The following is a 27,166-nucleotide window of genomic DNA, read 5'->3' as shown; positions in this document are numbered from 1 at the left end:
TGTTGGTTTGAAGCGATTTTTTCAGTAGTCAGCTATCTTCAAGTTGTTGCGTTCTCTTCGCAGTGGCCAATGTAAATTTCAGTTGGCTTGGTTGATTCATTGTCTGTATTTATGTATAAACGCAGTACTATTAACATACAGTCAAGCTAATACACAAAGAACAATGTACGTCTGTTTCCAGATGCTCCAAGGGACGTTTCTGTTAAGGTCAGCCCGAGCCCCGAGGTAGTGAACGGCAGTCGTCTGACTATGACCTGCAGCAATAACGCCAACCCTGCAGCACAGACCTACATCTGGTTTCAGAGGTCAGGACCGCTAACTTCACTAAGATTAGGGATGGGGAAAGAACACACCTTCAAAGAAATAGATTCTGATGACAGTGGACTGTACTTCTGTATGGCCCAGAATGCCCTTGGATCACAGAACTCTACAGACCTGGAGGTGAAAGTTAAAGGTTGTGCAACACTTCTGCACTTCTTGTATGTCACGCTGTTGTGATATCTGTCCTGTGTATCTCAACAAAACAATGGCATGCAGACAGGGATATGAAGTTACAGTATATGATGTTGCATGTCATCTGTGGAATATCTTGGAGGAAATATTTTATATACAAAACCATGGTCTGATCGGTTCTAATAGTGTATTTTCAGAATCAGCCCATTTAATGATGGTCCTGGCAGCATTTGGGGCTCTTTTCCTTGTCACAGCAGTGATTGTGGTGCTCAACATTTACATAAAAAGGTGAGTGGTTTGAAAATGCGTAATAAAGAACTAAACATATATTATAGTGCACTGAAGGGCCCTCTCTCCCCTATCTTCTTTAGAAATGTACATAATTCCATTTCCCTCCCTCTTTAGCTGTGTATACAAATGAAAATACACTGTCTACAGGCTTGATGTTGTAATCATGTCACAACTGAGACTTCTTCTTTCTTCTTTCTTTCCAAATGTTCTTTCAAAAGAGATACCAAACTGGCATCGACAACCACCAACTGTTGGTTTGGTTGGCCAACAGTGGAAAGTTACTAAAAAGCATAACCTCTCTAGGGTATGTGGGACGAAATCGTCCCACCTACTCAACAGCCAGTGGAATCCCGTGGCGCAATATTCAAATACCTTAGAAATGCTATTACTTCAATTTCTCAAACATATGACTATTTTACACCATTTTAAAGACAAGACTCTCGTTAATCTAACCACACTGTCCGATTTCAAAAAGGCTTTACAACGAAAGCAAAACATTAGATTATGTCAGCAGAGTACCCAGCCAGAAATAATCAGACACCCATTTTTCAAGCTAGCATATAATGTCACATAAACCCAAACCACAGCTAAATGCAGCACTAACCTTTGATGATCTTCATCAGATGACACTCCTAGGACATTATGTTATACAATACATGCATGTTTTGTTCAATCAAGTTCATATTTATATCAAAAACCAGGTTTTTACATTAGCATGTGACGTTCAGAACTAGCATACCCACCGCAAACTTCCGGTGAATTTACTAAATTACTCACAATAAACGTTCACAAAAAACATAACAATTATTTTAAGAATTATAGATACAGAACTCCTTTATGCAATCCCTATGTCCGATTTTAAAATAGCTTTTCGGCAAAAGCACATTTTGCAATATTCTGAGTAGATAGCTCGCCATCACGGGCTAGCTATTTTGACACCCACCAAGTTTGGCACTCACCAAACTCAGATTTACTATAAGAAAAATTGGATTACCTTTGCTGTTCTTCGTCAGAATGCACTCCCAGGACTTCTACTTCAATAACAAATGTTGGTTTGGTTCAAAATAATCCATAGTTATGTTCAAATATCCTCTGTTTTGTTCGTGCGTTCAAGACACTATCCGAAGGGTAACGAAGGGTGACGCTCCGGCGCGTATCGTGACAAAAAAAAATCTAAATATTCCATTACCGTACTTCGAAGCATGTCAAACGCTGTTTAAAATCATTTTTTATGCGATTTTTCGATAATATTCCGACCGGGTAACCCTGTTTTCGTTCAAAGACTAAAAATCTAAAATGGACTCTTCTCGTGCACGCGCGCCCCAGTCTCATTGTTCTCAGATCGACCACTTACCAAATGCGCTACTGTTTTTCAGCCATGGCCTGCAAAGTCATCATTCAACGTTCTGCCGCCTTCTGAGAGCCTATGGGAGCCGTAGGAAGTGTCACGTTACAGCAGAGATCCTCCGTTTTCAATAAAGAGAGTGTAGAAGGCCAAGAAATGGTCAGAGAGGGCACTTCCTGTAAGGAATCTTCTCAGGTTTTTGCCTGCCATATGAGTTCTGTTATACTCACAGACACCATTCAAACAGTTTTAGAAACCTCAGGGTGTTTTCTATCAAAATCAAACAATTATATGCATATTCTAGTTTCTGGGCAGTAGTAATAACCAGATTAAATTGGGTACGTTTTTTATCCGGCCGTGCAAATACTGCCCCCTACCCTAGAGAGGATAACAGGCTATTTAGTTGGCCTTTATGGCTGAATTCCCTCTTTGTTTTATCATCCACAGAATTGGAACAGGGCTGAGAAGAAGCTTCCGACCAAACAAGTCCCCCAGGTAGGTGTTCAGAGGAAAGTAATGTACTAACAGTAGCCTTACTGTGGTTGTCTGCTTCTACCCCTTCACCAACACAGTCAGTCTGATCACCAGGCCCTGTTGTCTGAAGGGAAATTACTAAATCGGTAACTGTGGAGAGTCACTTCAAAGTGATGCAATGGACTATGTTGTCATTGCAAAACAAACCTTACACATGTAATTTATTGTTCTATTTTTCTTAGATAATAAAAACCGGCTCGTATGAAAGTGAATGGTAAATGTGTAAATCAATCCCATTGAACTTTGAGTTAGTTAAACTATACCAAAGAGTAGAAAGAGAGTCATTCTATGTCTGGGGCCAGTGCTCAGTATTTTGACTGTATTCTGACTGTTAGATACAAAAATCAACATTGTCTACACCAGAGGACATCTATGAAAACATGAGACGGTCAGTCAAGCCGATCACTGATCCTGATGACATGAACTACGCAGAGCTCAATATCAGCCCTGCTCCTTCACCCATGTAAATAACCACAGAGTGAGTGAGACACTCACAGTAAATTCCACAAGTAAAATAATGTGTATCAAAACAGTTGCATAATAACTTGCAAAAAAACATGTACCCAACAATGCAACAACAGGCTTACATTACGTAGTATCTGTAATATAGTAATAACTACTAGGTAAATACAAATATAGATCTGCACTAAAATCTGTTCCCCTTAAAAGGAGGCAGCGGAATAACAAGGCAGAGGATGACAATGCAGTTAACTACAGCCAACTACAATCACACTGAGGTGGTCAGAGTAAGTACAAACAATGTACAGTGTACAATGTACAAAATAAACAGTAAAAAAGTGGATAATTAAACAAATACAAACATAAAATGATTACATGAGAACACAGGGTATGCCATTTAACAACAGGTTATAAAGAAATGTGCATTTCATATTGCTCTGTGCTATATAAGAGATCTGTATATTTCTCATGATTACAACACTTGAAGACATGTAATTTTGACACGTCGTTATTTGTTAATGAGATTATGCTGTATACTGTACATTCAATGTGGAAATATGTTAATATGTTAGGATAAAATGTCCTTATTAAATAATGGTATGTCACTTTCAGATTTTTTTCAGATTAAAGTGAATATAAACTTCAATAAATAATGAGTTATGATTAAATTCATGAACTACGAAGGTCTCCCTGACAATTTACAGCAGCCTTAATGTACTGAAATATAACATGAATGTACTGAAATATAAAAGCAAGGAAATGTAACACTTAACATGAGATTACACAGGGCTGGATGAAATTACAACCATCTGTTGATGTTAGACATTACAGTTCACAGATAACTTTCCTAATTCTTATCATTTCTCAACATGGACTGTCCTGGGAACTCTCCAAAAACATTTAACTAAGACCCCCAACTCACAATACTTCCTCCTTACTTTGGCATTTATAGGTTCCATTCTTCAGATACTATGATGTCACTTCCTGTTCAGTAACTCAGGCCTCTGTGGCAGGATCTCCACTGGGGGACGTTTTCCTGATAGGAAATGATAGGTCAGGTTAGAAATAAAATACAACTCAATACAACTAGCCATGCAAATATTTAATGAGTCATTGGCTCAGTAACTCAATATGCACATGCAAATACAGGAAAAAAAGACTGTGTGCCTACTAATTCTGAGAGGGCATTCCCGTGTTCATCAGCTCAAGTCATCAAAGACTCTAGCAGTGGCAAGTGGGTGGTGGCTACCAAACAATTAACATGGGTATCAAAAAAATGGCTAAGATTTTCAATTTGCACATGGGTATAGTAGTTATAATTTAATTAGTCAGTGATCAAACACACTTGCTGACTTATAAGTGCGGAGGTGCCTCTTTTTGCCCTTTTTTAAGGATCACAGCCCGTTTAGGGCGAGGGTGGGCTGTGTCCACCCCTCTGACATCATCATGGGCAGCCTACTCAAAATTTGGTGAGGGGTGCTTTGTCGTACATGACCTCCGCCTGCAACCCATTATTTGCTCCATTTTGTGTCTGCAATTTTGGGATGCTATCCCTTGCTATGCCAAGCCTATTCAACTTCAAGTCTCTGCATTGAAGGACACACATAAACTGAGGCTCAGGAGGGTTCATACAGAGAAACACACATAACCACACTACAACCCTCTGAATATGTTACATTGAGGAACAGGCAGACAGTAGGCTAGAGAACAGTGTTACCCATTAGAGGTGCCGTCACCCTCCTCCACAGTCTTCATCCCAGGAACCTTCTGCCCAAACAGCTTGACAGCCAGGAACATCAGCATGCCACAGCGGTTGGTATAGCAACAGGTGGCGTCCACAGCGATCAGTAGCACCAAGAAGATGACTATGACAATGCCTGCCACAGCCCCTTTCCCCATCACACCCATATTCATCTTGGCTACTGAAAGGGAAGAAGGGAGGGAAGGAGTGAGGGAGGGTATGAAAGGGTGGGAGAGAAGGAGAGAGAGACACAGAGAGGGAGAGATAATCATAACATTTTGCTGATCATAACATCAGCAAAACATTTTATCCTGCCCTGGCATTCTGTTCTGTAACTGTTTTTATTTCAGAGATATTTTCCGCTCTATTGGACAATAGTCCGTTTTCCAGTATGTGACGTCACCAAATCATGAACTAATTGCTGGCACCTGTGCCTGTTTGCCAGCTTAGCCCGGGACTCTGGAAAACCTATTATAAGGGGAAAGTGCAGAAAGGTGTTAACGGGGGAGCTGGTCCTTCGATGAACGTGAGGCTCTGTAACCCTTGCAATTATATTGCACTCACCCTATAATCACACATAGGCTATGAGCTTAATTACACACTAGGAGGTGACATTGCACACAAAGGTGGGAACATGTGGTTACACAGAAAACTGGACATCAAATACTCTTAAAGCATGTGACTTCATTGCAGACAGGTGCTTGGACCAATTCATACAGTCAAAAGACCCACACGATAGTGATGAAGGCACATATAGGACCCAGCACTACAATTACAGTTCTGTCCTCCCTTCATAACCCAAACTGTAATTTCTAAAAACTAAACACATTTAACAGGACTCAGCCAACAGAATAGGACACAGACATGACACTAAAAACATTTAAAAAATGTAAAAACATTGAGCTTGTCTAGCTGACGAGACGCTCCCGTGGGGTCTGAGCATGTGCACCCTTGCTGAGCTGGCAGGCATGGCAAGTTGCAGGCCGACGGTAGGTACATATCTAAGGTGCACTGAGTAGCCTTAGCCTTAATCAACAACCTCGCAAAAAAGCTTTCTTATCTGGTTGTCGTCAGCAGCCTTACACAGCAGCGAATAACACCCTCCCACCATGTGCCTTACACCACAGTTTTCTTCTTCCTACTCAGGCTCAGTGGCATAGACAGCAGAAATATAGTAGGGCGCCTATCTGAGATAGGCTGTCTTATGAAATTAAATGTTTTTAATAAAGTATATAATTCTTTGTTATATTGTTGTTGAGTTATGGTGTGTCCTTCACTCTGACATACCGGTTATTCTTAAGGTGGTGGCAGCACTACGTTACTCTGCTCAATCCAGTATTTGTCCCACCTCTTGGAAGGTCTCAAGCTTTATTTCACTACTACAGTATGCCATAGCAGCTTACCAGGCTGTGGGACGTTGAAGTTCAGCTTGGCAGGGCTGGAGGAGCCGTAGGAGTTGACGGCTAGCACCTCCATGTGGTAGTCTGATTTATACTGCAGGTCATGGAGGTTGATCACTGTCGAGTTTGACGGCAGGTCCTTCTACCTCTAGTCCTCGTCCGCCTTATTCTTAGAGAGAGACAAAGAGGGGGGATAAGGACATGCAAACTCTGTAATGTCTTGAATGGAGCCGGAGAGGATGGCTAATGTTTTACATGCTCCTAAACAACTGTGTTACTTCTTTTTTTTCTTGTGTTGTTTGTAACTTATTTTTAAAATTATTTTGTACATAATGTAGCTGCTACTGCCTCTTATTACCGAAAATAACTTCTGGACATCAGAACAGCATTTACTCACCACGAAATGGAAGAAGCTTTTTCCTTTATCGAGTCCGATGTGAAGGATATACTGCTTTCCCAGGAACAGGCCCAAATCCCTGTCATTTGCGTGAAGCAAAGATGGAGAAAAAGGGGGCGGAGGTCAGGCTGCCATCTGAGAATTGGTAGGCGAGCGAGTAAACCTCCACTTCTATCCGTTCTACTGGTCAACGTGCAATCATTGGAAAATAAAATTGATGACCTACGAGCAAGATTAATAAACTACGGGACATTAAAAACTGTAATATCTTATGTTTCACCGAGTCATGGCTGAACGACGAGATGAATAACACAGCTGGCAGGCTATACACTGTATCGGCAGGACAGAACAGCAGCCACTGGCAAGACAAGGGGTGGGGGTCTTTGTATATTTGTAAACAACAGCTGGTGCATGATATCTAAGGAAGTCTCGAGGTTTTGCTTGCCTGAGGTAGAGTTTCTCATGATACGCTGTAGAATACACTATCTACCTAGAGAGTTTTCATCTGTATTTTTCATAGCTGTCTACATACCACCACAGAACAATGCTGGCACGAAGACCGCATATGTATACCACCATAAGTAAACAGGAAAATGCTCATCCAGAGGTGGCGCTCCTAGTGGCCGGAGACTTTTTAAATCCGTTGTACCAAATTTCTACAGGCATGTTAAATGTGCAACCAGAGGGAAAAAAAACTCAAGTCCACCTTTACTCCACACACAGAGACACGAACAAAGCTCTCCCTCGCCCTCCATTTGGCAAATCTGACCATAAATCTATCCTCCTGATTCCTGCTTACAAAAAAAATGTAAGCAGGAAGAACCAGTGACTCGGTCAATAAAAAGTGGTCAGATGAAAGAGTTGCTAAGCTACAGGACTGTTATTCTTGCACAGACTGTAAAATGTTCCAGGAATCTTCTGATGGCATTGAGGAGTACACAACATCAGTCACTGGCTTCATCAATAAGAGCATCGATGACGTCGTCCCCACAGTGACTGTACGTACATACCCCAACCAGAAGCCATGAATTACAGGCAACATCCACACTGAGATAAAGGTTAGAGCTGCCGCTTTCAAGCAGCGGGACTCTAACCCGGAAGCTTATAAGAAATCCCGCTATGCCCTCCGACAAACCATCAAACAGGCAAAGCATCAATACAGGACTAAGATTAAATCATACTACACTGGCTCCGACGCTCGTCGGATGTGGCAGGGCTTGAAAACTATTACAGACTACAAAGGGAAGCACAGCTGAGAGCTGATCAGTGACACAAGCCTACCAGATGAGTTAAATTACTTCTATGCTCGCTTCAAGGCAAGTAACACTGAAACATGCATGAGAGCATCAGTTGTTCTGGACAACTGTGTGATCACACTCTCCGCAGCCGATGTGAGTAAGACCTTTAAACAGGTCAACATGCACAAGGCCGCAGAGCCAGACGGATTAACAGGATGTGTACTCCGAGTACGCGCTGACCAACTGGCAAGTATCTTCCCTGACATTTTCAACCTCTCCCTGTCTGAGTCTGTAAGACCAACATGTTTCAAGCAGACCACCATAGTCCCAGTGCCCAAGAACACTAAGGTAACCTGCCTAAATGACTACTGACTCGTAGCACTCACGTCTGTAGCCATGAAGTGCTTTGAAAGGCTGGTCATGGCTCACATCAACACCATTATCCCAGAAACCCTAGACCCACTCCAATTTCCATACCACCCCAACAGATCCACAGATGATGCAATCTCTATTGAACTCCACAATGCCTTGTCCCAACTGGACAAAATGAACGCCTATGTGAGAATTACATTCATTGAGTACAGCTCAGCGTTCAACACCATAGTTACCTCAAAGCTCATTAATAAGCTAAGGACCCTGGGACTAAACACCTCCCTCTGCAACTGGATCCTAGACTTCCTGACGGGCAGCCCCTCAGGGGTGCATGCTCAGTCCCCTCCTGTACTCCCTGTTCACTCATAACTGCACGGCCAGGCACGAGTCCAACACAATTATTAAGTTTGCCGATGACACAACAGTGGTGGGCCTGATCACCAACAACAATGAGACAGCAACTACGGAGGAGGACAGAGACCTGGCCGTGTGGTGCCAGTACAACAACCTCTCCCTCAACGTGATCAAGACAAAGGAGATGATTGTGGTCTACAGGAAAAGGAGGACCGAGCACGCCCCCATTCTCATCGACGGTGCTGTAGTGGAGCAGGTTGAGAGCTTCAAGTTCCTTGGTGTCCACATCACCAACAAACTAACATGGTTCAAGCACACCAAGACAGACGTGAAGAGGGCACAACAAAACCTATTCCCCCGCAGGATAGTGAAAGGATTTGGCAAGGGTCCTCAGATCCTCAAAGGTTTCTACAGTTGCACCATCGAGAGCATCCTGACTGGTTGCATGACCACCCTGGTATGGTAACTGCTCGGCTTCTGACTGCAAGGCACTACAGAGGGTATTGCGTACGGCCCAGTATATCACTGTGACCAAGCTCTCTGCTATTGCACGGCAAGTGATACCGGAGCGCCAAATCTACTTCAAGAAGATTCTAAACAGCTTCTACCCCGAAGCCATAAGACTCCTGAACGTCTAATCAAATGGCTACCCAGACTATTTGCATTGCCCCCCCCCCATATTTTACGATGCTGCTACTCTCTGTTATTATCTATGCATAGTCACTTTAATAACTCTATCTACATGTACATATTACCTCAATTACCTCAACTAACCGGTGCACCCGCACATTGACTCTGCACCGGTGCCCCCTGTATATATCCTCGCTATTGCAATTGTTATCTTACTGCTGCTCTTTAATTATTTGTTACTTTTATTTCTTAATCTTATATATATATATATATATCACAAAACATGAGACGGTCAGCCAAGCCGATCACTGATCCTGATGACATGAACTACGCAGAGCTCAATATCAGCCCTGCTCCTTCACCCAGTTAAATAACCACAGAGTGAGTGAGACACTCACAGTAAATTCCACAAGTAAAATAATGTGTATCAAAACAGTTGCATAATAACTTGCAAAAAAACATGTACCCAACAATGCAACAACAGGCTTACATTACGTAGTATCTGTAATATAGTAATAACTACTAGGTAAATACAAATATAGATCTGCACTAAAATCTGTTCCCCTTAAAAGGAGGCAGCGGAATAACAAGGCAGAGGATGACGATGCAGTTAACTACAGCCAACTACAATCACACTGAGGTGGTCAGAGAACTTTGATATCTAGACCACAAGGCCTACAGTATGGTAAATTCAAGAAAAGTGAATGAAAAACAGCATGTTTTTAAGTCACATTTTTTAAATAGCAAAATGCATAGCTGTTATACTGTATGTGTATGTACAAACAATATACAGTGTACAATGTACAAAATAAACAGTAAAAAAGTGGATAATTAAACAAATACAAACATAAAATGATTATATGAGCAATTTACAATTTAACAACAGATTATTAAAAAATAAGCACATCATATAGCTCTGTCATATATGAGCTCTGTATATTCCTCATGACTACAACACTTGAAGAGATGTAATTTTGACACGTTGTTATTTGTTAATGTGATTATGCTGTATACTGTATATCAGGGCTGCCCACCCTCTTCCTGGAGATCTACCGTCCTGTGGGTTTTCAGTCCAACCCTAATTTAACACACCTGATTCTACTAATTAGCTGCTCAACAAGACCTTAACTAGCTGAATAAGATATGCTAAATTAGGGTTGGACTGAAAACCTACAGGACAGTAGATCTCCAGTAAGAGGGTTGGGCAGTCCTGCTGTATATTGTTAATATGTTAGGATAAAATGTCCTTATTAAATAATGATATGTCGCTTACAGATTATATTGCAGATTAAAGTGAATATAGACTTCAATAAATAATGAGTTATGATTCAATTAATGAACTACGAAGGTCTCCCTGACAATTTAGAGCAGCCTTAATGTACTGAAATAGAACATGAATGTACTGAAATATAACATGAATGTACTGAAACAAAAAAGCAAGGAAATGTAACACTTAACATGAGATTACACAGGGCTGGATGAAATTACAACAATCTGTTAATGTTAGACATTACAGTTCACAGATGACTTTCCTAATCCTTATCCTTTCTCAACATGGACTGTCCTGGGAACTCTCCAAAAACATTTAACTAAGACCCCTCAACTCACAATACTTCCTCCCTTCTACTTTGACATTTACAGGTTCCATTCTTCAGATACTAGGATGTCACTTCCTGTTCAGTAACTCAGGCCTCTGTGGCAGGATCTCCATTGGGGGACGTCTTCCTGATAGGAAATGATAGGTCAGGTTAGAAATAAAATACAACTCAATACAACTAGCCATGCAAATATTTAATGAGTCATTAGCTCAGTAACTAAATATGCACATGCAAATACAGGAAAATAAGACTGTGTGCCTACTAATTCTGAGAGGGCATTCCTGTGTTCATCAGCTCAAGTTATCAAAGACTCTAGCAGTGGCAAGTGGGTGGTGGCTACCAAACAATTAACATGGGTATCAAAAAATGGCTAAGAGTTTCAATTTGCACATGGGTATAGTAGTTATAATTTATTTAGTCAGTGATCAAACACACTTGCTGACTTATAAGTGTGGAGGTGCCGCTTTCTGCCATTTTTTATGGATCACAGCCCGTTTAGGGTGAGGGTGGGCTGTGTCCAACCCTCTGACATCATCATGGGCCACCTACTCGAATTTGGTGAGGGGCGCTTTGTCGCACGTGACCTCCGCCTCCAACCCATTCTTTTCCCCATTTTGTGTCTGCAGTTTTGGGATGCTATCCCTCGGTATTCCTAGCCCATTCAACTTCAAGTCTCTGCATTGAAGGACACACATAAACTGAGGCTCAGGAGGGTTCATACAGAGAAACACACATAACCACACTACAACCCTCTGAATATGTTACATTGAGGAACAGGCAGACAGTAGGCTAGAGAACAGTGTTACCCATTAGAGGTGCCGTCACCCTCCTCCACAGTCTTCATCCCAGGAACCTTCTGCCCAAACAGCTTGACAGCCAGGAACATCAGCATGCCACAGTGGTTGGTATAGCAACAGGTGGCGTCCACAGCGATCAGTAGCACCAAGAAGATGACTATGACAATGCCTGCCACAGCCCCTTTCCCCATCCCACCCTTATTCATCTTGGCTACTGAAAGGGAAGAAGGGAGGGAAGGAGTGAGGGAGGGGATGAAAGGGACAGAGAGAAGGAGAAAGACACAGAGAGGGAGAGATAATCATATTTAAACCCAGTAAAACATTTTATCCTGAAATGGCATTCTGTTCTGTAACTGTTTTATATCAGAGGTATTTTCCTCTCTCTTGGGCAATAGTCTGTTTTCCAGTATGTGACTGTGGTAAAGCTGTGAAACAGCTCATAAGGAATGACATCACCAAATAATGAACTAATTGCTGGCACCTGTGGCTGTTTGCCAGCTCTGCCCAGGACTCTGGAAAGACTATTTTTAAGGTGAGAGCGCAGAAAGGTGGTAGCGGAGGAGCTGGTCCTTCGATGAACGTGAGGCTCTGTAGCCCTTGCAATTATATTGCACTCACCCTATAATGGGGGGAGGGTGTTATTCGCTGCTGTGTAGGGCTGCCGACGGCAACCAGATAAGAAATATTTTTTGGGGGGTTGTTGCTTAAGGCTAAGGCTACTCAGTGCACCTTAGATACGTACCTACCGTCGGCCTGCAACTTGCCATGCCTGCCAGCTCAGCAAGGGTGCACATGCTCAGACCCCACGGGAGCGTCTCGTCAGCTAGACAAGCTAAATGTTTTTAAATGTTTTAAATGTTTTTAGTGTCATGTCTGTGTCCTATTCTGTTGGCTGAGTCCTGTTAAATGTGTTTAGTTTTTAGGAGTACCTTTTTAAATTACAGTTTGGGTTATGAAGGGAGGACAGAACAGTTATTGTAGGGCTGGGTCCTATATGTGCCTTCATCACTATTGTGTGGGTCTTTTGACTGTTTGAATTGGTCCAAGCACCTGTCTGCTGTGAAGTCACAGCTTGGGTTGTGCCGTGGCGGAGATCTTTGTGGGCTATACTCGGCCTTGTCTCAGGATGGTAAGTTGGTGGTTGAAGATATCCCTCTAGTGGACTGGGGGCTGTGCTTTGGCAAAGTGGGTGGGGTTATATCCTTCCTGTTTGGCCCTGTCCGGGGGTATCATCAGATGGGGCCACAGTGTCTCCTGACCCCTCCTGTCTCAGCCTCCAGTATTTATGCTGCAGTAGTTTATGTGTCGGGGGGCTAGGGTCAGTCTGTTATATCTGGAGTTTTTCTCCTTTCTTATCCGGTGTCCTGTGGGAATTTAAGTATGCTCTCTCTAATTCTCTCTCTCTCTTTCTTTCTTTCTTTCTTTCTTTCTTTTTTTCTTTCTTTCTTTCTTTCTTTCTTTCTTTCTTTCTTTCTTTCTTTCTTTCTCTCTTTCTTTCTTTCTTTCTTTCTCTCGGAGGACCTGAGCCCTAGGACCATGCCTCAGGACTACCTGTCATGATGACTCCTTGCTGTCCCCAGTCCACCTGGCCGTGCTTCTGCTCCAGTTTCAACTGTTCTGCCATGCGGCTATGGAACCCTGACCTGTTCACCGGACGTGCTACCTGTCCCAGACCTGCTGTTTTCAACTCTCTAGAGACAACAGGAGCGGTAGAGATACTCTCAATGATCGGCTATGAAAGCCAACTGACATTTACTCTTGAGGTGCTGACTTGTTGCACCCTCGACAACTACTGTGATTATTATTATTTGACCATGCTGGTCATTTATGAACATTTGAACATCTTGGCCATGTTCTGTTATAATCTCCACCCGGCACAGCCAGAAGAGGACTGGCCACCCCTCATAGCCTGGTTCCTCTCTAGGTTTCTTCCTAAGTTTTGGCCTTTCTAGGGAGTTTTTCCTAGCCACCGTGCTTCTACACCTGCATTGCTTGCTGTTTGTACAGCACTTTGAGATATCAGCTGATGTAAGAAGGGCTATATAAATACATTTGATTTGATTTGAGTTCTGGTGTGTCCTTCACTCTTACATACCGGTTTATTGGAAGGTGGTGGCAGCACTGCGTTACTCTGCTCAATCCAGTATTTGTCCCACCTCTCGAAAGGTCTGAAGCTTTATTTCACTACTACAGTATGCCATAGCAGCTTACCAGGCTGTGGGACGCTGAAGTTCAGCTTGGCGGAGCTGGAGGAGCCGTAGGAGTTGACGGCTAGCACCTCCATGTGGTAGTCTGATTTATACTGCAGGTCATGGAGGTTGATCACTGTCGAGTTGGATGGCAGGTCCTTCTCCCTCCAGTCCTCATCCACCTTATTCTAAGAGAGAGAGGGGGGGGGGTGTAAGGTCTTGCACACTGTAATGTCTAGATCTTTTGTCTTCACTGAAAAACAAAAACGCATGCATACTCACCAATCTGTAGCGGACAGTGTAGTGGATAATGGGGGAGTCTCCATTGTCCAACTGCATTAAAGGGATTGAGAACATATTGCCCTCAACCTTCCCCTCGCTGGCCACCAGGACCGGGCTGTCTGGTTCCCCTGGGGTGGGAGGGAGGTAGAGGCAGTGTGTTGGTACAATAGGTACAGAGGTCAGGGGTGTTCATGCATCAGACAGCTTACACACAGTGTGAGAAAATGTTGTAGTAAAATCTACTGTCATGTTAGGGAGGTTGGTTATCCATGAAAAATTGACATTTCAGAGTTTTTCGACACGTATCAGTACTTTACCTCCTGCGGGGCCGAATGCCGATGGAATGGGATGATGTCATCAGGAGAGGGGCAATAATGGAGCATGAATAGCCATCAGCGAGTAGGTGATGATGTCATGTGGATGATCATGTGACAGCGGAATGAGTGAATTATGGCAGATTCATATTTCTTCCAGCCAATATACAGCTGAAGTCGGAAGTTTACATACACCTTAGCCAAATACATTTAAATCTAGTAAACATTCTCTGTTTTAGTTCAGTTAGGATCACCACTTTCTTTTAAGAATGTGAAATGTCAGAATAATAGTAGAGAGAATGATTCATTCCAGCTTTTATTTCTGTTATCACATTCCCAGTGGGTCAGACGTTTACATACACTCAATTAGTATTTGGTAGCATTGTCATTAAATTGTTAAACTTGAGTCAAACGTTTCGGGTAGCCTTCCACAAGCTTCCCACAATAAGTTGGGTGAATTTTGGCCCATTCCTCCTGACAGAGGTATTGTAACTGAGTCAGGTTTGTAGGCCTCCTTGCTCGCACACGCTTTTTCAGTTCTGCCCACAAATTTTCTATAGGATTGAAGTCAGGGCTTTGTGATGGCCACTCTTTGACTTTGTTGTCCTTAAGCCATTTTACCACAACTTTGGAAGTATGCTTGGGGTGGAAGACCCATTTGCGACCAAGCTTTAACTTCCTAACCGGTGTCTTGAGATGTTGCTTCAATATATCCACATAATTTTCCTTCCTTATGAATCCATCTATTTTGTGAAGTGCACCAGTCCCTCCTGCAGCAAAGCACCCCCACAACATGATGCTGCCACCCCCGTGCTTCACGCTTGGGATGGTGTTCTTCGGCTTGCAAGCCTCGCCCTTTTCCCTCCAAACATAACGATGGTCATTATCACCAAACAGTTCTATTTTTGTTTCATCAGACCAGAGGACATTTCTCTGAAAAGTACGATCTTTGTCCCCATGTGCAGTTGCAAACCGTAGGCTGGCTTTTTTTATGACGGTTTTGGAGCAGTGGGTTCTTCCTTGCTGAGCGGCCTTTTAGGTTATGTTGATATAGGACTCGTTTGACTGTGGATATAGATACTTTTGTGATACAGTGAATTATAAGTGAAATAATCTGTCTGTAAACAATTGTTGGAACAATTACTTGTGTCATGCACAAAGTAGATGGCCTAACCGACTTGCCAAACTCTAGTTTGTTCACAAGAAATTTGTGGAGTGGTTGAAAAATGAGTTTTAATGACTCCAACCTAAGTGTATGTAAACTCCAACTGTAGATAGACACTCAAAACAGTAGGCAATATGGATATACTGTAGCTTGACACAAGTAATGCAGTTTGAACAATGATAGTTGGTGACAATTAGTAATAATTATACTGCATTTGCCTAGATATGATGTGGTTGGGAGTGAGGAGAGAGAGAGGAGGAAGAGGAGGGTGACACTCACGTATGCCCTGTGTGCGGACGGTGAGCTCTTCGGAGAAGCCTCCCTGACCCAGGTGGGTCTTTGGGGCAAACCGGACAGAGTAGGTGGTGTAGGGGTTCAGATCTGTGATAACCAGGGGGTCTGCACACAAATAACAGAGTGCATGAACAAACAGATATTACTTTTATATATGTATACACTCAAACTAATCAAACTACTCATAACAAGTCATATCACTAAAATGGTCATCAGAGGCCTCCCCTGGTTTAGGGAAATCAGTGTTCAGATACAACTTCTAGTCCTCAGCGTATTCATTGGCTTCATCTTAAATGTCTCAAACATCATCTACAGTATTTCATGAAATAGATTGGGCACTGAGAGTCAGGTGTTTACCTGTGGACTGGATGACTTTCTCCTGCCAATTGTTCTCACGTCCTGTCTTCCACTGGAGGGTGAAGTGGGTGATGGGAGAGCCCCCGTCCACCAGGGAAGCCCCCAGGGTGAAGTGGACCGATGTGGGCCCTGGGGTGCCACTTACCTGGGATGCTTTACCTGGCCAGGCTGGGGGAGGAGAGATGAGAGAAACATGGAGAACGAGAGGATTGAAGGAGGGGGAAATAGGGAGAAAGTAGGGAGGTGCAGAGCAGTTCAAAGACAGAGAGGTGAAGAGGGAATGAGCATGTCAGAGATGAAATAATAAGAACATTGTCATTAGAAATAAAAAACGGTGAACACCGCAAATGTAAATAAACTCACCAAAAAAAGAAACTGTCAACTGCGTTTATTTTCAGCAAACTTAACATGTGTAAATATTTGTATGAACATAACAAGATTCAACAACTGAGACATAAACTGAACAAGTTCCACAGACATGTGACTAACAGAAATGGAATAATGTGTCCCTAACAAAGAGGGGGTCAAAAGTAACAGTCAGTATCTGGTGTGGCCCCCAGCTGCATTAAGTACTGCAGTGCATCTCCTCCTCATGGACTGCACCAGATTTGCCAGTTCTTGCTGTGAGATGTTACCCCACTCTTCCACCAAGGCACCTGCAAGTTCCCGGATATTTCTGGGAGGAATGGCCCAGCCCTCACCCTCCGATTCAACTTGTCCCAGATGTGCTCAATGGGATTGAGATCCGGGCTCTTCGCTGGCCATGGCAGAACACTGACATTCCTGTCTTGCAGGAAATCACGCACAGAATGAGCAGTATGGCTGGTGGCATTGTCATGCTGGAGGGTCATGTCAGGATGAGCCTGCAGGAAGGGTACCACATGAGGGAGGGGGATGTCTTCCCTGTAACGCACAGCGTTGATATTGCCTGCAATGACAACAAGCTCAGTCCGATGATGCTGTGACACACCGCCCCAGACCATGACGGACCCTCCACCTCCAAATCGATCCCGCTCCAGAGTACAGGCCTCGGTGTAACACTCGTTCCTTCGACGATAAACGCGAATCCGACCATCACCCCTGGTGAGACAAAACCGCGACTCGTCAGTGATGGGCACTTTTTTCCAGTCTGTCTGGTCCAGCGACGGTGGGTTTGTGCCCATAGGCGACGTTGTTGCCGGTGATGTCTGGTGAGGACCTGCCTTACAACAGGCCTACAAGCCCTCAGTCCAGCCTCTCTCAGTCTATTGCGGACAGTCTGAGCACTGATGGAGGGATTGTGCGTTCCTGGTGTAACTCGGGCAGTTGTTGTTGCCATTCTGTACCTGTCCCGCAGGTGTGATTTTCGGATGTACCGATCCTGTGCAGATGTTGTTACACGTGGTCTCCCACTGTGAGGACGATCAGCTGTCCGTCCTGTCTCCCTGTAGTGCTGTCTTAGGCGTCTCACGGTACGGACATTGCAATTTATTGCCCTGGCCACATCTGCAGTCCTCATGCCTCCTTGCAGCATGCCTAAGGCAAGTTCATGCCGATGAGCAGGGATCCTGGGCATCTTCTTTTGGTGTTTTTCAGAGCCAGTAGAAAGACCTCTTTAGTGTCCTAAGTTTTCATAACTGTGACCTTAATTGCCTACCTTCTGTAAGCTGTTAGTGTCTTAACGACCGTTCCACAGGTGCATGTTTATTAATTGTTTATGGTTCATTGAACAGCATGGGAAACAGTGTTAAAACCCTTTACAATGAAGATGTGTGAAGTTATTTGGATATTTACGAATTACCTTTGAAAGACAGGGTCCTGAAAAAGGGACATTTCTTTTTTTGCTGAGTTTAGAGTACCTACACTTTAGCTAAAATCTCCCACTGTTTCCAGTTATTTTAGAATTTTATAGTGGTTTGTGGCTGCTTGTCCCTTTATTGAAAGGTAAAAACTGATTGAATCAAAGTGGACGTTGAATCAACGTGGAAAACTGATTGTATTTGAAAAAAGTAATCAACGTAAGGGAATTTCATATTTTTTTCACCTAAATCCAATGACTTGGTGACATTTTTTGTTGATTTCACGTTGAATTAACATTGAACTGACGTCTCTGTCCAGTGGAATGTTGTGTTAGTGCTAAGTATTATCATAACAGAGTAGGAAGGTCAAGAGTGGCCTTACTCTGCAGGCTGAAGTCTGTGGAGGCGTTGCCAGCAGGACTGATAGCCATGCAGCTGTACAGCCCTCCATCTGAGGGCGTCACATTGTCAATGACCAGGACATAGCCATCCTCCATTCTCACTCGACCTCCTCCAGCATCCTGTGTCCACACAAACACAACCAGACAGGAACTCAGAGGAGAGAAATATAACAAAAAATGTATTCTCTGCCTGATTCTCCCCCAATATTTGTTGTAATTAATGCCACTGTGTGAATGTATCGTCTGTCTTACCACTGTTAGCAGGTGGTCATTGTTGGTCTTCCTGACCCACTGCAGCGCGGGCATAGGGTGTCCTGAGACGTTACAGGACACTGAGATACTCTGGCCTGGCTCCACCTCCATCTTCTCCTGGCTCAGCACTGCTTCAGGATGCTCTGTAAACACGCACAGAGCAAGAGACAGGACAAACTGAGTGCTTTGTGTGACAATAACAAACAAATTACAATAGATAAGAATATGTGTAAATTATTAACAATATATGTGCATCTTCTGTTAAATAGGAAAAATGATTTTGTTGTGTGTTCAGATGGCTTCGAAGACCAGAAAGATATTGGTATTGTATCTGGTTAGGGAGTGAAAGTTATTTATAATAAGGGTTACATGGAGAAAAACTGACCTCTCTGAAATGAAAATGGATGGGCCTCCCTTCAGCAAAATATATTTGGCCTAAACCCTGCCTGAACGCTTGAAAGAAAAAAGTGACCGTCCCCTATACCCAAAATAATAATTCAAACATCAAGTGGATAACAGAGAGCATGTCTACCATTTACCCTCACTTCTTGGACAGACCAGAGCCTTAGATATGAAGTTTTAGAAACTGTTCTGTCTTGTAAGCATTACATGACAGCACAGGAATTTTTATTGCGCACAGGGCTGCGGCCGGGGCCAGAAGGTTGTGGGTTCACAGACCCCCGTGGACAAGAGTATGGGTGGAAAGATTTCCTTTATAGTAAAAGCATTGCATAAATCTATCATCGTATTTGCAGGTCCGAGAAAAAAATGGCCTTTTATGCAATTCTACGTCATTTTACATATTAGCAGAATATGTGTTAATAACACACAAACTACCAAAATTACAGGCCAAGAATGGACAGAGAGTTGTCCCTATTTGTTCATCTTATCATATTTCTCTAATGCCAAATGTCTTGTTTTAAATGAAACTGTCCAAGATAGCAAATAATTATATCTCTGACATCATGAGGAATCTTGAAGTTAGGCCTGCCTACCTTTCCACCCCAGACAGAGTAGGACTACCGACTCCGAAAAAATGTAAGTGTCACGACTTCCGCCGAAGTCGGCTCCTCTCCTTGTTCGGGCGGTGTTCGGCGATCGACGTCACCGGCTTTCTAGACATCGCCGCTCCATTTTTCATATATCCATTAGTTTTTTCTTGTTCCATACACACCTGGTTTTTATTCAATAATCAACTGCATGTATTTAGTCCTCTGTTTCCCCTCCATGTCTTTGTGTGTAATTGTTTATTGTTATGTGGATATTATTCAGGCGCTATACTTTTGTTATGTTCTGTGTTTTTGGCACGTTTAAGTTTTTATGTGCTGTCGTTTTTGGACCGGAATTAAAGTGCGCCTGTTTACTACACTCTGATCTCCTGCACCTGACATCGCCTCTGTACACACCCCTAACAGTAAGTTTTAACTGCTGGCTACTCTTCTTCAATGGCTTAACCCAACGAGAGAAGGTCACAAGTGTTTCCCTAAAAGCTGTCTGTGTTTAAACATCTTCTGTTGCACAGAACATGAATAGATGAATCAATCGATAGTGATAGAATTATACGAACAAAAATATAAACTCAACATGCAACAATTTCAAAGATTTTAGTAAGTTATACTTCATAGAAGGAAATCAGTTAATTGAAATAAATTAATTAGGCCCTAATCTATGTATTTCACATGACTGGGCAGGGGAGCAGCCATGGGTGGGCCTGGGAGGGCATAGGCCCACCCACTTGGGAGCCAGGTCCACCCACTGGGGAGCTAGACCCAGAAAATCAGAATGAGTTTTTCCCCACAAAATGGCTTTATTAAAGACAGAAATACTCAGCACCAACCCTTCCCCTCCTCAGACTATCTCGCAGGTGAAGAAGCCGGATGTGGAGGTCCTGGGCTAGCGTGGTTACACATGGTGTGCGGTTGTGAGGCCGGTTGGATGTACTGCCAAATTCTCTAAAACGACGGCTTATGGTAGAGAAATTAACATTCAATTCTCTAGCAAAAGCTCTGTTGGACATTCCTGCAGTCAGCATGCCAATTGTACACTCCCTCAAAACTTGAGACATCTGTGGCATTGTGTTGTGTGACAAAACTGCACATTTTAGAGTGGTCTTTTATGGTCCCAGCACAAGGTGCACCTGTTTAATGATCATGCTGTTTAATCAGCTTCTATCGTAGAAATATAACTTTGCTCTGTGCTTCTGCAAGCATGCATTTCATAGCCTATAGCCTATAGGCTATGGATCATTTGATTGAGACCACACTAAATAGCCTATTGTTTGACCAGTGGAGAATCAGAGATGAGGGGCGGCATCGGGCACACATCGATATATAGCCTTATAAGCAACTCATTTTAAAACACTAAGAAATATTGGAATTTCATCAATTACAAATTACATGACCCTCCCCAGAACTAGATTTGAAAAAAAAACACTAAACCTAGAACTTGACAGAAATTGAAAAAGCATGAACCTTCCCCATTTTCCTCAAAGGTGCCCATTCTTTCCATCAATCTTTCTGAAAACACCTGAAGATAAAAATATATATATATATTCCCTGATGAGAGACACACACTGCTACTTTTTCCTGGTTGAAAATGTTACACGGGTAATGGGTTTGAATGGGATCAAATGGTTTGTTTTCTGAAACAGCTTCTGTTGGCTCAGGCTCACTAGACTGTCTGACAGAAAATGGTTGCTTACATAGAATCAAATTCTCCATGATATCTCTGTATATCAGGAACGTAAACATCTGGAAGGAAGTATTCAAATAACAAGCCATTTTTTATCTGTTATTTTGGAGAAAGCTTAGTCTTAAGAAGCTAAAGCGGTTTGTTTCCAGGGGGAGTGTGTTTCCTGATGTTCTCTAACAAACCACACCTGAGACATCCAGCATGATCATGGCACTGCTCTCTGAGATTTTATTCTTGGCCGTGCAGATGTACTCTCCGTGGTCGCTCCTGACTACGGACGAGATAATCAGCTCACTCTTGTCTGAGTTGTACTTGTAGCGGGACTTATCTGAAGAGTCTGGGCTGAGGAGGGAAGCGCCGACAGACAGACAGACAGACAGACAGACGTGAGGCCTGGTGCTACAGAACATTAGCACGCTGCTGATAAGGAAGTTGACAGGAAGTGAGACACACAGTCAACCACACAGACAGGATGGCACGCCACATTAGTGGTGTACTGAGACATAAATGACCACATAAATATAGACACACTGGAGGCCTTCACCCAAACATACACTTTCCAATACACACTAGTTTTTCTCTCTCTCTCTCTGTGTGTTATTGCAAACTGTTTTGAGCAGGATACTCTGGCTTTACACACATGCACATCAGTGTGAAGAAACACACACACACACTCACACTGTCCAGTTGATTTTCGGTTGGGGGACTCCCTCGACCAGGCAGCTGAGGGAGACATTGGTCTCTGGTCCGGCCGTGGCTTTCTTCACCTCCTCATGGAGCTTCGCTGTGGGAGGAACTACAGCAGGAGGGTCAGAGGAGACATGATTTATTATAGTCAACAACAACGCTCCTAATCCTCTGGTCTATACAGAGTTTGTACGAAATAAAGATCCTAAAATATCCCTTATTCCCTCCTGCACTTTCAGTAACCCCACCGTTGACAGAGATGGAGATGTTGAGCTTTTCGAAAATGGGCCGGTCCTTGATTTTAGCCTCACAGGTATATGTTCCGTGATCCTTCCTGGTGATGTTGTTGATCTGTAGAGAGTTGTCTTTTAGTCTTCTGATCCGACCTGCTGGGAGCAAAAGATGGCAACAGGGAAAAGAAAGATCAGCCCCATCTCAGCATGAGGAACACGTTCTGTCTGCTTAATCATCAATATAACCAAGCTTCAAATAGCAATCACGCTCTCTCTTTAAGGTTGTCAATGGTGACATTCACATGAAACAGGGTCAGGGCTTGTCTGACGGTTATTTTCAGTGTGTTTTGTCCCTCTGGAAAAAGAAGACAGATTGAATCAGATGTTTCTTGGGGAAGAGTCCGGAAAACATCCCTCGATTTTTACGGCAAATCGGATTAGCCTATGAGCTACGTGACCACTTCTGCCCCTCAACAGCCTGTCCACCATTGCCACCTCTCCATCGGTCGCAGGCAGGCAGGCAGGCAGCAGCTAGTGCGAGGAGCTAGGAAGCTAAGAGACCCCCATACCACATGAACAATCAGAACCCAGGGTACCCCTCCTACCTTCAGAGTGCAGTTTCTCATGGTCCCTCTCCCAGTTGACTTCCACCGCCGGCTTGCCAGTGACCATGCAGGTGATGAGCCCATCTTGACCCTCCAGGAACTCATGGTAGGCCGGTGTTTCCCCGAAGGATGGCCGCTCTGGGTAAGTTGAGAGGGATGGAGAGAGTGAAAGGGTCATTGTGTGTGTGTGTGTGTGTGTGTGTGTGTGTGTGTGTGTGTGTTTTTGGTTTTACTATCCTCAAGGAAAATTTCACCGGTCCCAACAAGGAAAAAGGATATTTCAGGCTAAGGGTTTAGGGTTAGAATTAGGGTTAGGAGTTGGGTTGGGGGTTTGAGGTTTGGGGCTAAGGTTAGGATTAAGGAACATTTTACTCTTCCCCACAAGGAAAAAAGGCTATTTTAGGCTTAGGGGTTAGGTTTCGGGTTAGGGTTCGAATTAGGGTTTAGGGTTAGAAAGTTGGGGGTTTGGGGTTAAGGTTAGGGTTAGGGATGAGGGAAAATAGGATTTTGAATGGGAATAAATGTTTTGGTCCCCACAAGGATACTAAAACAAACGTGTGTGTGTGTGTGACAGAGATATGAGCTATGTGGCATCTGATCTTGCAAGACAACACTAATTAGCTCAATACTCAAACAATAAGAGAAAAACCCTTCAACACTGACTCTTGGTCATATTAGCCAGGTGAAAAGTTTTACTTTAAACATCTTACCGTAGACAAAGATGGTATACAATTTATCATCTCTGTGACCGGATTCAAATTCACATAAGCATTTGTACTGTCCTGCGTCCTCCATCTTGGCATTTCTGATGAACAGTTTTGACGATGTCTCATCCACTTTCTCAACCTGGTAATCTTCAGCATCCTCTCCATCTTTCTGCCAGGTGATGTCTCCTTCCCCACCAGCTAAGAGGGGTTATGTGTGATTATATGTATCATATTTGAAAAATGAGTTAAGGATGTATATTTATATATATATATATACACAATTGAAGTTGGACGTTTACATACACCTTAGCCAAATACATTTAAACTCAGTATTTCACAATTCCTGACATTTAATCCTAGTAAGAATTGCCTGTCTTAGGTCAGTTAGGATCACCACTTTATTTTAAGAATGTGTAATGTCAGAATAATAGTAGAGAGAATGATTTATTTCAGATTTTATTTCTTTCATCACATTCCCAGTGGGTCAGAAGTTTACATACACTCAATTCGTTTTTGGTAGCATTGCCATTAAATTGTTTAACTTGAGTAAAACGTTTCGGGTAGCCTTCCACAAGCTTCCCACAATAAGTTGGGTGAATTTTGGCCCATTCCTCCTGACAGAGCTGGTGTAACTGAGTCAGGTATATAGGCCTCCTTGCTTGCACACGCTCTTTCAGTTCTGCCCACAAATTTTCTATGGAATTGCTTTTTTTATGGTGGTTTTGGAGCAGTGGCTTCTTCCTTGCTGGACGGCCTTTCAGGTTATGTCGATATAGGACTCGTTTTACCTGTTTCCGCCAGCATATTCACAAGGTCCTTTGCTGTTGTTCTGGGATTGATTTGCACTTTTCACACCAAAGAACGTTCATTTTTAGGAGACAGAACGCGTCTCCTTCCTGAGCGGTATGACGGCTGCGTGGTCCCATGGTGGTTATACTTGCGTACTATTGTTTGTACAGATGAACGTGGTACCTTCAGGCATTTGGAAATTGCTCCCAAGGATGAACCAGACTTGTGGAGGTCTACCATTTTTTTTTGTGTGAGGTCTTGGCTAATTTCTTTTGATTTTTCCCAAGATGTCAAGCAAAGAGGCACTGAGTTTGAAGGTAGTCCTTGAAATACATCCACAGGTACACCTCCAACTGACTCAAATGATGTCAATTAGTGTATCAGAAGCTTCTAAAGCCATGACATAATTTTCTGGAATTTTCCAAGCTGTTTAAAGGCACAGTCAACTGTGTATGTAATCTTCTGACCCACTGGAATTGTGATACAGTGAATTATAAGTGAAATAACCTGTCTGTAAACAATTGTTGGAAAAATTACTTGTGTCATGCACAAAGTAGACGTCCTAACCGACTTGCCAAAACTATAGTTTGTTAACAAGACATTTGTGGAGTGGTTGAAAAATGAGTTTTAATGACTCCAACCTAAGTGTATTTGAACTTCCGACTTCAACTGTATCCATGTGTGTGTGTGTATATATATATATATAAATTCATACAACTGCATATGCCAGTGTACTAGAATATGCAGAAGACACTCTACCCTTTACATTTTTTTGCTTTATATTGTATTTGTTCAACCATGGTAAGATGTTGCTCTTATGGAAATGCCAGAACATTGTACCAACCTTTGCAGAGGAGCATAACATTCTCACCCAGCAACACATCTGGCTTGCTGGTGATGATTTCCATTTTGGCCTCTGACACAGTGAGGAAGAAGAGCAATATTATAACAACCTTTCAGACACCTAACAGTAACACCACTTGAAACTTCTATATTCTGGAATAACTATTGAAATGGAGAACCTAGAGCCAAACATTTGGGCCTGTCTATCGACTTGACTAAGAATACATTAGTGTGATTAATCAAATACCACCAAACCACACCTGTCATGTATTTTCTACACTGTATCTCTACAACAGACTGTAACGATGCACTCATCAACACTATACATTTCCAAGAGAGATCAGTTGATTGATTTGACCTGGGACACCTGCAGAAGGAGAGAGGTCTCAATTGCTCCTGTCAACGCTGAAGCCCTGCAGATTGCCATCAATCTGGAGATAGTAAGTTAGGCCTACAAATAGGCTCCTAGGGACTAATTGCAGCATGCTGACAGGCGGCCAGGAAAAAACAAGCAGGGACCTTGGCAGTGGTGGACTTCCTGAGCAGCACACTATTCCTTCCTGTACTGAGGCTGAGACAGGCTGCATGGCTGTGGCTGAGAATGGCTGTATGGCTGCGGCTCAGACAGGCTCTATGGCTGTGGATGAGACCGGCTCTATGTCTGCGTCCCAATTCTATTATATGGCCACATCTCCTTCGCCTCATAACTTACTTTCTTTCTGTCTTTGTCTTTGTTGGCCACTGAAAGGTGAAATGGTTGGATAGATTTCCAACCTTTTGCTTTCCTTTCCCCTATCATCAATTTGGTTGTAAAACAAGGTCAGGGGGCTCTTGGAGCCTAAACCAAATTACAGCAGAGGGAAGATATAGCCTTAACAATCACGGCTGGGTTAATTAGGATGAGTTTAGATGTGGTGGAATTAGAATAAGAGTAGTTAGTTGGCATCTTTTTTTTGGCATTTTAAAGATCACTGCCAAATTATGGGCTGGGGTGGATTCAGAAAGCATTTATCTCCTATTACAATTCAGCCTCAGGAACAGATGAGCTTGGACATTGCTCTGGGTACACCTCACACTGATGGAACTCAGTAGAGATAGAATAAAGAAAATATATTTTTTAACATAAGAGATGACCAAACTCAGTATTCTCTCCTATGTCCTTGCATTTGGGATGCTGTAAAGCTGTAGCACCATTTTCATGTACTTGGGGAATGTGTTGAAAGTGCTATATATTGTACATGTAGGGAAAAATAATCCTGCAGCAACAGGAAATGTGCATTATTATGTGGATTATAATGAATTTACATTTTTGTAGGGGTTGATAAATGTATCTTAAGGGAAAATCAAGTCTGAAATGTCAAAGTGGAAATTACAAACTTCAGAAAGCTTTTTAAACACACAAAGTTTTAAATGTCCTACATCACAGGAAAGTTATCCTGCAACAGGTTGATCAAATTAAGATCCTACATCTGTAGCAGTGATATGATCACCAGATATAGGCTACACCAGCTCTGATATACTGATTTCAAGGGTTTTAATGAAGAAAGTCATTACACTGAATCATACCACATATTCAAAGAAATGAACTCCAACAGTGACATTTTTTTGTCTATACATGTCTATATTATTTAAACTATAGGCAAATGCATATTGACAAATAATGAACAATTAAACAAATAAATAATCGAATAAATACAATTAAAAACAAAAAATAGTCCCACTCCCAACAAATATAAAAGTAGGCCTAATTAATCTGATTATTTACAGAAATATTCAAACCTTGAAGTGTTTAGGATTTTGTATTCTCACCTGAAAAACCAAGGACCAGCATTATGGAACACATTCTCAAGATGAGCATCGATTCAGCCATTTCTACCTCAACGTTGCCACTATGCTCAATGAATGGATCGATGTAGTCCTTGACACCTGCTGCATGCAATTGCGCGCGAAATACAACAGTGGTGGAAACA

At 42.7% G+C, this 27,166-nt stretch overlaps 2 protein-coding genes and 1 long non-coding RNA gene across 9 annotated transcripts in view; 1 reads left to right on the top strand and 2 right to left on the bottom strand.

The window, feature by feature from the left end:
* LOC106578359 (uncharacterized) overlaps window positions 1-13,670 on the top strand; it is a 16,194-nt gene extending 2,524 nt beyond the window's left edge. Inside the window, exons 2-5 of one of the 4 annotated variants that reach the window (XR_014380529.1) lie at window positions 182-305; window positions 640-741; window positions 2,537-3,101; window positions 3,293-3,489. This is a non-coding gene — a long non-coding RNA (uncharacterized LOC106578359). Of the gene's footprint in view, window positions 1-181; window positions 742-2,536; window positions 3,490-13,127 lie in introns of those variants that run through there. The other 3 variants (XR_014380526.1, XR_014380528.1, XR_014380527.1) reach the window with 3 other exon arrangements.
* LOC106596181 (neural cell adhesion molecule 1-like) lies at window positions 2,923-6,354 on the bottom strand. Its single transcript, XM_082961447.1, has 3 exons — window positions 6,227-6,354; window positions 4,800-5,004; window positions 2,923-4,118 (listed from the first exon to the last, which is right to left on the bottom strand). The coding sequence occupies exons 1-3, from the start codon at window positions 6,297-6,299 to the stop codon at window positions 4,079-4,081; spliced, it is 318 nt and encodes a 105-aa protein (XP_082817573.1). The 5' UTR covers window positions 6,300-6,354; the 3' UTR covers window positions 2,923-4,078.
* Window positions 9,932-27,166, bottom strand: nca11 (Neural cell adhesion molecule 1-A). Of its 4 annotated transcripts, XM_014155907.3 has the most exons (16): window positions 27,006-27,165; window positions 25,198-25,269; window positions 23,568-23,762; window positions 22,858-22,995; window positions 22,268-22,408; window positions 22,011-22,128; window positions 21,520-21,674; window positions 18,642-18,784; window positions 18,371-18,509; window positions 16,211-16,378; window positions 15,839-15,958; window positions 14,081-14,208; window positions 13,821-13,986; window positions 11,619-11,823; window positions 11,362-11,487; window positions 9,932-10,939 (listed from the first exon to the last, which is right to left on the bottom strand). In XM_014155907.3, exons 1-16 carry the CDS (start codon window positions 27,064-27,066, stop codon window positions 10,900-10,902), a joined length of 2,115 nt encoding a protein of 704 aa, XP_014011382.1. In that variant the 5' UTR covers window positions 27,067-27,165; the 3' UTR covers window positions 9,932-10,899.

The sequence above is a fragment of the Salmo salar genome, chromosome 02 (assembly GCF_965601325.2).
Source record: "Salmo salar chromosome 02, fSalSal1, whole genome shotgun sequence".
In the NCBI taxonomy this organism is placed as follows: Eukaryota; Metazoa; Chordata; class Actinopteri; order Salmoniformes; family Salmonidae; genus Salmo; species Salmo salar.
The sequence above is the reverse complement of the archived record's forward strand: the minus strand, read 5'-3'. Positions and strand labels throughout refer to the sequence as shown.

Coding starts and splice junctions, on each gene's coding strand:
- LOC106596181 (XM_082961447.1), bottom strand. CDS start 6,299: ATGGAGGTGCTAGCCGTCAACTCCTACGGCTCCTCCAGCCCTGCCAAG. Junction 5,005..6,226: donor CTTCAACGTCCCACAGCCTG/GTAAGCTGCTAT, acceptor CTTCCCTTTCAG/TAGCCAAGATGAATATGGGT. Junction 4,119..4,799: donor GGTGACGGCACCTCTAATGG/GTAACACTGTTC, acceptor ATTTCCTATCAG/GAAAACGTCCCCCAGTGGAG.
- nca11 (XM_014155907.3), bottom strand. CDS start 27,066: ATGGCTGAATCGATGCTCATCTTGAGAATGTGTTCCATAATGCTGGTC. Junction 21,675..22,010: donor CCGAAAATCAACTGGACAGT/GTGAGTGTGTGT, acceptor TTCCCTCCTCAG/CCCAGACTCTTCAGATAAGT. Junction 18,785..21,519: donor GATCATGCTGGATGTCTCAG/GTGTGGTTTGTT, acceptor GCGTGTTTACAG/AGCATCCTGAAGCAGTGCTG.